This window comes from Melanotaenia boesemani, chromosome 14, assembly GCF_017639745.1.
Source record: "Melanotaenia boesemani isolate fMelBoe1 chromosome 14, fMelBoe1.pri, whole genome shotgun sequence".
NCBI lineage: Eukaryota > Metazoa > Chordata > Actinopteri > Atheriniformes > Melanotaeniidae > Melanotaenia > Melanotaenia boesemani.
Genome location: NC_055695.1, coordinates 18,071,738 through 18,081,681, shown reverse-complemented (window position 1 = coordinate 18,081,681; position 9,944 = coordinate 18,071,738). Strand labels below are relative to the sequence as shown.

Sequence of the window (9,944 nt, the reverse complement as noted above, 5' to 3'; positions counted from 1 at the left end):
GACAAGGAAACAAACAGAACGCATTACATTTTTGTCCTGTCCATGCAAGGTATTATAGTGGGTGACAGAGTGTAGGGTAAAAACTCCCTTTTAAAACACTTCCACCAGAACCGGGGGGGTTAAGTGCATCAAAGAATGTCCCCCAAGCAGCCAAATCCAGTGGTAGCAAAATTATAGGGATGGCTAAGGGTCACAAAAGTCAGCCCAAAGGCTTTTTTATGTCTCCTAATTGGTTCAGTAATACTTCTCAAACTGCCGAGTTCACTTATTGTATCCAACTGTATGAAATTGCAAAGTTATTTGGTTGTTTTAATTGTTGTTATTGTATTTTATTAATATGTCCTGCTGTCCTCTTGGCCAGATTGCACTTGCAAAATAGATCTTGATCTCTGGGGTTTTAATCTGGTTAAAAAATGTTTAATATGTAAAGAAAAGAAAAGAAAAGAAAAGAAACGCCCGATAACTTCAGGGTCTTTGGAAACAGTAGGAACTAAAAATAGCCTGCAGCTTGATAGAGACGTTATCTGATGGGAAAATATGGAACTATGATGTTTGATACATACATCATGTTCATTAAAAGATTTTTATTTAAGGTTAAAAAAACTTTAAATTATACCCTGTATTTATCAGGAAGCCAATGAAGAAATATTAAAACTTAATAATTATTATTTTTCCTGTGATTAAGGAATCGCATTAGTCCAATTAAGAAGCATTAACATTAAAAAGGTTTTTCTGCATTATTTTAAGAATCTTTCTAATTTAGACAATACTGCTGCAAAGAAGGCAATCCTAAAATTCTGTCCTGTAAATATTTAAAAAATCCCCAAAAAACAACCAAAAAAACATAACTCAGACTGCTCCCAGTATGACTGGAAACCAAGGTAATGCCATTTAAATTTAACTGAGACATGTTTTTCCTTGAGATGTTTTGGGTTAAATACAGTAACTTGTATCCTGACTGGTTCCAGAGAAAGAAAATGACAGATTATCCTGTAATTATGTCTTTGAGACTTGCTTGTTACTCATTTATTCCATTTGACTTCACAGTCATTAACAAGAACAAACTAGAATATAAATATGGTTTAAACCAGCCACGTTTAGGTCCTTTAATATCAGTGACATTATCTGGCTGTTGCAATAGAGTGTCGTGATCAATGCAGCATTGAGATAAAACAGGAAATGTAAACACATGAATTCTTTGTATTTTCTCCAAATCATAATGAAAACTTAGCCTAACAATTTTTCAGTCATATAATTTACAATAAGTCTTTCAAGGGTTCTAGAAGAAATGGGTAGGGTGGATAAAGGTCTACAACTGGTCAGAACATCTGGATCAATACTAATTTTTTTCAAATAAAATAGAAGCTTGATAACAGCGATCTTAAAAACCTGTGATACAAAGCCTACCAACATGGGTAAACTTATCAGAAGTGTTGATTGAGGGAAAATGTCCTTGAAAAACCTAGCTGGCATAGAGTCCAAAAGGCATTTTGAAGTTGCAGAACTGTATCTGATACAATTATATGTGTAAAAAAGTTCGTAAAGTTGTTGCCACTGAGAAATAAAACACTAGATTCAAGTAAGCCCTCTCTGCTACCTTTATGTTTAACATAAATTATACAGTTCCAACCTATAACATGAAGCTATCATTGTCAAGTCAGGGCCAACATCAAGTGTCAAACATACTGAGTCTGCAGCGTTATCCACAAGATATCCAACTTTTAATGCTCAGAGAGCTGCCCTAAGCTAATGGTAAGTCTAGTCCAGAAAACCAATCATTCCCCCCAAAACCAACTAGATAAAACTGACAGTAAAATGAAGAAAAATAAAAAACATTCAAAAAAGCAGTTGTGAGTTTATTACCATTAGTTTTAATAACTCATAGCATGTCAAAAATAAACAAGTTTTTTCTTAAAAAAAAAAAGATATTCAAATGAAGTTAATACAAATTATGTGATTAAAAAATAAATTCAAATTAGTTATATCAACATATTAACAATAAAGGAAATAAAACAGAATTTGTTTTGCTATAGGAGGAGGAAGTTGGAGAGTTGTGGAAAACAAGGAATAAGTTGATCATAAGTCTGTCAGGGTTGGCCTTTGAAAGGTTTTGGTGTGGTTTCTATGGCAGTATCATAGCAGCAGCCCACAGGAGGTCATCATTTGTCATTTTCTCTGTCCTTTAACCTTTCCTTAGTCCAGCTGTGAGTATCCCCCCATCAGCCCTGTTCAGTCCCCTCCTCAGGCCACGAGGACCTCTGTGGAGTGGAGCAGGAATGGCTCAGAGACCAGGTGTATTTCTGGGTTATGTTGCATAGTGATCAAAGCTTCCCAGGTACTCCAGAGCAGCCCGGTAGCACAAATGGTACTGGTCCTATAGACAAAGATGAATACACAAGTTAAAAATGAAGCAGTAATAGGGTAATAGAGGAAGTGAAGTATTGGGATAATTAGGATTTGTCTTGTACCTTTTTAAGAGTTATATTTTCAATTACTTTATTTAAATTTTTATTTAATTAATAAATAAAACAATTAATTATTTAAATCATAACCTGAAACGAAACAAAAAAGGAAAACGCTAGTGGGGTGAATATTTAATCAAGAAATTATCCTATCATTTATATATTAATGCCTTCTAATGACACTTTGACTTCTTTGAAACAATTTAAAAAATAGTTGCTCAAAGTGAGCCAGGGAAAATCATGAGATAAACGGTAATACCGTATATTGATTCTAGTCATAAAATAATGTAAATGCATGCATATGAATAATTTAATAAATATGAAGCATTGTTATAGATTAAATAACTACCCAACAGTAAGTGAAACAATCTAAATCAGATCATCCGTGACAAGTGAAACTTGCAAAATAATTTTAAATTATTATTTAATAATAGAGCAAATACTGTTTGTGACATTTCCTTCATTCTTTTGGCATTTCATGGCATTTATTAGTCAGTATATAAATCTTATCCATAACTATTATTATTTGTATCAGTGCTCATACAGACTCTGGGCTAGAACATCCAACAAGCGAGTACCTCTGTCTGAACCATGGCTGGCCTCTGAGTTCGGAGAATCTTGACAGTCTGGAAGATGTCTACTACTCCCTCATACCTCATCCTCTCCAGCACGATGCTCAGGGTGATGAACACACCAGTCCGCCCAATACCAGCACTGGTGTACACACATTGGAAGACTCTTTACTCTTTAGATAATTACATATAAACACATATACTAAAGACAAATTTCATCATGCAAGCAAACTGTTTTTTTGGAGTGTAGATGGATCTCCTAAAAACCTTTTTTGGACTTTGTTGTGGTATCAGTAATATCTCATGATCTTCTGAGACAGCAGCATCATAACTGCTGAGAGGAAAAGACCAGAAAGGCCAGCACTCTCCTGAAATGTCCCCTTGACCCAATGCAGGTGATGGAGGCCGGAGGAGGCTAGCCAAGCTATTATCAATCCTGTCTGTCATCCCATGCATGAAACTGTAGAAACAATGATACTGGAACCACTGAGGTGTCATGCATGGGATGACAGACACTGGGAGAATGCTGCAAGTAAATGTATTGAAGGGCATTACTGCCTGCCTGCCTTCCTTCCGTTACCTCCCTTGTTTACATGGCAAGCAGACATAGTCAATTTTGTACTGATGCTAATGCTGTTGACATGACTTTTTACAGGTTTGCATACAGTTAGCCATCAACTATACAGAAAAATTAAAGCACAACTCGTGCATTAAAACAAGACAATTGTTTTTGCATTTGTGGGGATTGGTCCTCTTTATGTCAGACTTCTGACTGGCCAAAATGTCTTCAGTGGCAGTGCTAGTCAACTATTGGTTTGATAATGTTCCACGTGTGTCTGTACATGTTTCATGTGAACACAGGGTTTTGTATAGACAATGTCAGGTGGACAGATTTTTTGGGGGGGAACATAGGAGGGAAAAACCAAATACTCATGTTTATGTGGACATGTGCAGAATACAGCTATAAGTTACAATACTGTGTCACTGTTACAATACCTTCACTGTTCAGTGTCTCAGCAGGTACAAAGCTGATTTTGTAGCTTTGTATTGCATCTTGGGACAAAAAAGCTACTATCCAGAAGAAAAAAAAATGAAGAAAATTGCTGCACAACGGACAGGAGTCTTTTTTTTTTTAAATGGATTTAGGTCATCACTGCACAGAGACACTTGATGAAACTGTGATTTCATCAGATGATGACCATTTAATAAACTGGTTCAAGGAAACCCTTTCCTTTAAATATGCATGACCAAACAATGACATCAATAAAAAAGATATGACTGTTTTCATGTACATAAAAACACACACACACACACACAAGGTTACCTGCAATGAACAGTGATTGGGCCATCTTGTCCAAATTGCTCTTTAGTTTTGTGGACTTGGTCAATGAAGTCGATGAAGCCCTCAGCAGTTTTGGGAACTCCTTGTTCCGGCCAGTCAGTGAATTGAAACTGCCTGATTGTCCTCGACTGACCATCCTGATGAGCATGCAGGATAATTAGAAAAAGACACCTGACACACAGATCTGTGGCTCGTTAGTTTTACAGGCCAGTGCTGGGTGGTGAGGTGCTGCTGATTTTACTGTTAGGTGGGCTTCACACCAGGAGCAGGGAGTGTGTGGTATGTGCATTACATTTTTAAATTCAGATTCTATGTTAACAAATTTAGAGCCTGTACACCAGCTGCAAAAAAAGAACACAATGTACCCATTTAAATGAGAGAAATTGACCTAAGAAGAAAAACAATTATGGAAAAAAAATCTTTTCAATCTCCCTGAACTCACAGTTACACAGTTATTTAAAAAGCAGAGAAAAATCTTTGTTTTGCTGGTTCCTCATTCAGTAACAGATTCTATTTAGTAAGAAATTCTCCCAAAGGAAAGAACTTACTCTGGTGTTTGTAATTTTAAACTCTCGAAGGATGTACTGAGGCATGTTGTACTCGGCCATGGGGTCCACAACAAAGTACAGGTAGCGTGCAGAATGTTCTGCAGGCCAGTATCGATGGCACTTCTCCTACAGAACCAAGACAGAAGACAGCAGAATAGCGTAGAATACTACTTATTCCAGTAGTAATAAATGTTCAAATTTAATATTGTAATATTGCTGTAGTATTACTAGTTGAAAAAATGATATACCTAAATAGAATGCAGCATTTTTCTTTACCTGAGGGGTACCTGTCATTTTTATTTTAGCTTTTTTTTTTTTTTTTTTAATTATACCAAAATGCAGGAGCAGGGGGTGAAAAAAGTTCATGCTTCCCTAAGAGTTTAGCAATCAGGCAATGATAATCAAATGTATGTAAGTGAACTGGTGTGGCCCAGCTTTAAAAGAGCTGTGCATAAACAAAAGCCAGAAAACTTCAATGAACTATAACAGAGTTAAAAATGTAGAAGGATGTCTTGAAATTGTCCTTTAAAAGCTCCACTGTGCATCAGACCTACTCCTGCCAAAGTGTAGTAGAACTGCAAATTATTCAAGTCTCAAGCTGCAGCTAGTTTATAGTTCTAGTGGTCTGAAAAATGTGTCATTGTGTAGTTTTACCCGTCCCATTTCACGGAGTTTGGTGAGCATGACCACAATTGTGGAATTGTGTTCCCATAACATTCTCCACAGGTCCTCTGAGGTTTCAGCTAATGGGCCCTGGGTGGCCATATACGCCTTCTGCTGTCTGCAAATTGTAAGAGAGAAACAGCTGTTTATTCCATTTCAGCTTCCTTCTTTTTAATTCTTAGCTCCTTTTTAATGCAATATTTCAATTTCCGATGATAATTAGTGGATAAATAATGCTGCTGTCATAAATAATGATGTCTGCTCATAGTTGTAGATGTGAACATTGTGGATGGTTGTTTCTTCATGTCATTACAAACTATGTAAAGTAAATATCTATATTTTTATATTAAATTTACTGAGACAATGGAATGGAAAAATGTTTCTTTGTATTTTTCATTTCCTTTGGACAATAATAAAATGGATCAGTCATTTAAAAACAAACATTTAAGATGTCATATGGTATGAGCATCAACATTTTAAAAAGTAATGCCAGAATTCATACTTATTTTCTGCATCATAAGCCAAAATCAAGTGGTAGAGATGGATTTGGCAAGATTAATTCCACAAATCTTTCATTAGATACACTATAGTTGCTGAAAAATGTGTTCTTACAAATGGCGGCGCAGGACATTAAAGAGATAAAGGGCGAAAAAACCTTCCTAAGGCACTGAATCTTGGTATTGAATGACTGCTGCACCAGCTTTTGGATAATGCTCTTGGCCATTTGACATAAAAATGTCCCAGAGGAAGACAAGGCCAGACTGTAATCTCATCCTGTCAGCTGCCTTTACTTCTAACATCATCTACCATCCTAAGAACATTTTTGCAGAATATGTCTGATTTCTGTGTCAACATTCTGCAGTGAACTGATTTCTGTGGACTCACCTGTAACCATCAATGAAACTAGCATTGATGTAATCTGAGCCCTCCACCCCTCTGACTGGCTGCAGACAGACGCGAGTGGATTCAAAAGGCATAATGTTCACCAACCGGTTCTTAAATTTGTTACATGGAAGGTTAGCGCTGATGAATCTCAAAGTTTGTGCTTTAGAGTTGGCCAGTTTCTGCAGAGACAGAAGAAGAACAGCAATTAACTAAAGTGCTGCACAACTTGATTTTTTATAACCTTTATTTTACCAGGTAGGTCCCATTGAGATTACAAGATCCCTGGCAAAGACAGCAGTAGTGCAAATTCCATTACAGACAGTAATAATTAAAACAATCATCCAAGATAAAACATACAGTACAAGATCTAAAATATCCTAAAAGAATGCATCAACCAGGTCTAAAAGTCAGTGAGAAGAAATTAGTTTAAAGTTGATGATCAAGGCTCTGAGCTTCTACTTTTATTTTACCAGACCAATAACAACTGGTGTGTTACTCATGTGATTTTGTATGAAAAACCAGTTTATTAACACAAACCCAGGATTGCCAGAGAGTTGAATGTCAAATTGAACAAATGAAAGCACTTAAAAAAACAAAGGTTCCTACCTTAAACTCCTGTTCCATGGGGGTGACAGTCTCTCCTGGAGCAATCTGGGTGAGCTTCTGGATGTGCGTATACAGGTTGCGGGCAGGAATCTCTGTGTTCCCACATGTTGCAGCCTCAAGCAGGACGTCATGGATGAATATGTACTGATCCTCTGTTTGCACCATGTAGTTCCTCTGAGCTCGCATACATGTCACATGACCATATATGTCCACCGTCTTCTCATGCTTCATCCTCTCAAGCATGGCATCTATTACAATAAAGCAGCCAGTTCGGCCCACACCAGCACTGACAGGATGCAAAGACAAAACATGATTACAAAATTGTGCAAAATTTCAATATTGAACCTATGCTTTAATTTTAATGTGGATTTTTATTCTAGTTCATCTATCGAAAGAAGAATACAAACCAACAAGTAAAAATCACAATTCATTTTTGGAAACTTAGTGCTCAGAAAGCATGAATGTATAATATCCAGCTAGCATTTACTTTCTTGTTTATTGGAATAATTTGTGTTGGTGTCTGTGCAGCTGATTCAGGCTGGCATAAAGCAGCCTGTAAAGACAGCTTCAGAATGAACATTTCTACAAAGAGTTGTATGCCGAGTAAAAGTAAAACAAACACCTTGTTTTTATCTTAACGGACCATATCAACATCAATTAAAAATACAAAAATGAAGTAACATTATGAGGTACCATGGTAACTACAGTATTAAGTTCTAACCAAGAAAAGCAATGCCTCTGTGTTGTATAAAAAGATTAATGAAATTTTTAGTATTGCTATTAAATTTGTAGTTCAGTGTCAACAAGTCTTGCTTTGGGTGTTTAATTTTCTATATTTATTTACTAATGTTGATATCAATCTTTCAGATGTGGTGACCCCACATTGTGATCCTTTTAAAAATTACTTTGATTGGTTCCTCTTAAAAATCCATAAAATAGACACCTATTGTTCAAGATATCATTATGAAACAACATATTTCATTCACTTAATCACTCCTAAGGGAATGGAATTTCCATGTAATCTGCTCACTTGTTTTTTTAAAGCAAGTCCAGGTTGAGTGTCTTTCCCCACATCATGGTTTGAATGCACGCTGAAGATCGGTTTTGAGCTAGATATTGTTGTATCAGTGTACCCAAGTCATAGTTGGGAAGGAAATTTTATTGGCTTTATTAATGTGTTAAAATAGTGGCATTGTGTCACAAAGCATTGGTCAGTTTACCATTAATGTTCGTCAGACATGCCTGTGAAAGTGACAGAAAAAGCTATAGTGTGTGTGTGAAATTTGCTATTTGTGCAGGAAGTTGTAGATTCTGTCATCCAGGTCATGGGACGTCTTAGAGCTGGATTTAAAGACAACTGGACTCTTTTTTTGTCTCTTGAGAAATGAAGAAGCATTTTGGATGAGAAGTGAAACCTTTTTAAGAGACCAAAAGAAGTCCAACTGACTTTGATTTAAACTCTTAGGCTCATATGTGCAGGACTGGACAATAATGTGCTGTACCATAAAATACTCTATTACCGTGACTGCAGCCACTTAGTGGTCTTTGAGACACACTAAACGTTTTTGTTAATGTAAGATGCAATTTACCTGCAGTGAACCACCATGGGTCCAGAATCTAAAGGATTACAGGATTTGACTCTACGAACAAAGGCCAGTGTTGGGGTGGGATACTCAGGCACTCCGTGGTCAGGCCAGGCTAGAAACTGGAACTGTCGAACTTCTCTTTTCTCAACTGAACTGTTCTGTTAGTGCAAAACACAAACATGTCATTCCATCTTATTCATAAAAATGTGTTCAAGTAAAATGTAAACTTATTTATTATGATACCATCAGCTAAAACATTCCCTGACAAACAGAAGTACAAAGAGAGATCACATATTCAACAAAGAAATCACAAAAATTTTAAAATGCACTGGCAAAGAGAAACTTATGAATTAATACCATACAGTCTATGATAAATACTAAAATGTTTAGGGAAAAAGAACAGAGCAACAAAAAGGCAAACATTATACAACATAAATCTTAACGCAACTTCAGGGGCTTTCCAGAGGTGTCCAACCCTGGAGAGAATTCCTACATTTTCGAAGAAGCCTTCATAGCTTCATTTAACCTGGTTGTGGAATTCTATGTTAATTGTTAATTATCCAGAGGTTTTGATGGATTAGTCGAGAGTTGACTGCTGTAATTGATTGTATCTTTCTGGAGGCAGTGAAACCTGCTATCATCATATTTCTTATAAAACACACTCATATGTTGTGCTCTGGGAACAACAATATTGAGTGAACAAGACGGTCTGCTTACAACATAAGACCATATATTAGTAAGGTTAGGGCACTTCCAAAACATAAAGATAAAAGTACAAGGTAGCACTTGACAAACACCCTGCCTGGCCAAAAAACAAAAGTCACCACCTGGATTTTACCAAGCATATAGGTATGAGTCTCCTATTGGTTAATTACTGCATGGGTGATTATCTTTCAGCTGGCAACAACTTATTTAACACAAACTGATGCAATGGGGAGCTTCTCATTTTCTAAACAACCACGGGGAAACACACATCCTGTTGCTGTGGACAATATGTTAGTCTGTTTAAGAAGGGTCAGTTCATTTGCATGCACCAAGCAGAGAAAACATTGCATAAACTACTAATATTGGGTTAAGAACTGTCCAACTATTACTCAAAACTGGAAGGATAGTGGGGAACCTTCGTCTTCAAGGAAGAAATGTGGTCAGAAAAAAATCCTTTGTTGCGATCACTTAAATGTTTGGAAACGAAAAGGAACGCACTAATCAGTGAGGCTAACCAGAGAAAAAGGTTTGCCAGGGAGAATGAAGATTAGACTCCTTTGGAGCAGTGGAAGAAG

The 9,944-nt window shown here is 36.6% G+C and overlaps 1 protein-coding gene across 6 annotated transcripts in view; it reads right to left on the bottom strand.

The window, feature by feature from the left end:
- Nucleotides 1-2,187: 2,187 nt before the first annotated feature.
- The window catches only part of LOC121652746 (receptor-type tyrosine-protein phosphatase F-like), a 68,342-nt gene continuing 60,585 nt past the window's right edge, over nt 2,188-9,944 (bottom strand). For all 6 annotated transcript variants that reach the window (XM_042005705.1, XM_042005704.1, XM_042005706.1 and 3 more), the window contains 8 exons: nt 8,668-8,822; nt 7,079-7,364; nt 6,473-6,651; nt 5,579-5,705; nt 4,925-5,050; nt 4,359-4,513; nt 3,041-3,176; nt 2,188-2,374 (listed from right to left, as the gene is read on the bottom strand). In XM_042005705.1, the coding sequence (XP_041861639.1) occupies nt 2,306-2,374; nt 3,041-3,176; nt 4,359-4,513; nt 4,925-5,050; nt 5,579-5,705; nt 6,473-6,651; nt 7,079-7,364; nt 8,668-8,822 (1,233 nt within the window). In that variant the 3' untranslated portion in view covers nt 2,188-2,305. The remainder of the gene's footprint in view (nt 2,375-3,040; nt 3,177-4,358; nt 4,514-4,924; nt 5,051-5,578; nt 5,706-6,472; nt 6,652-7,078; nt 7,365-8,667; nt 8,823-9,944) is intronic.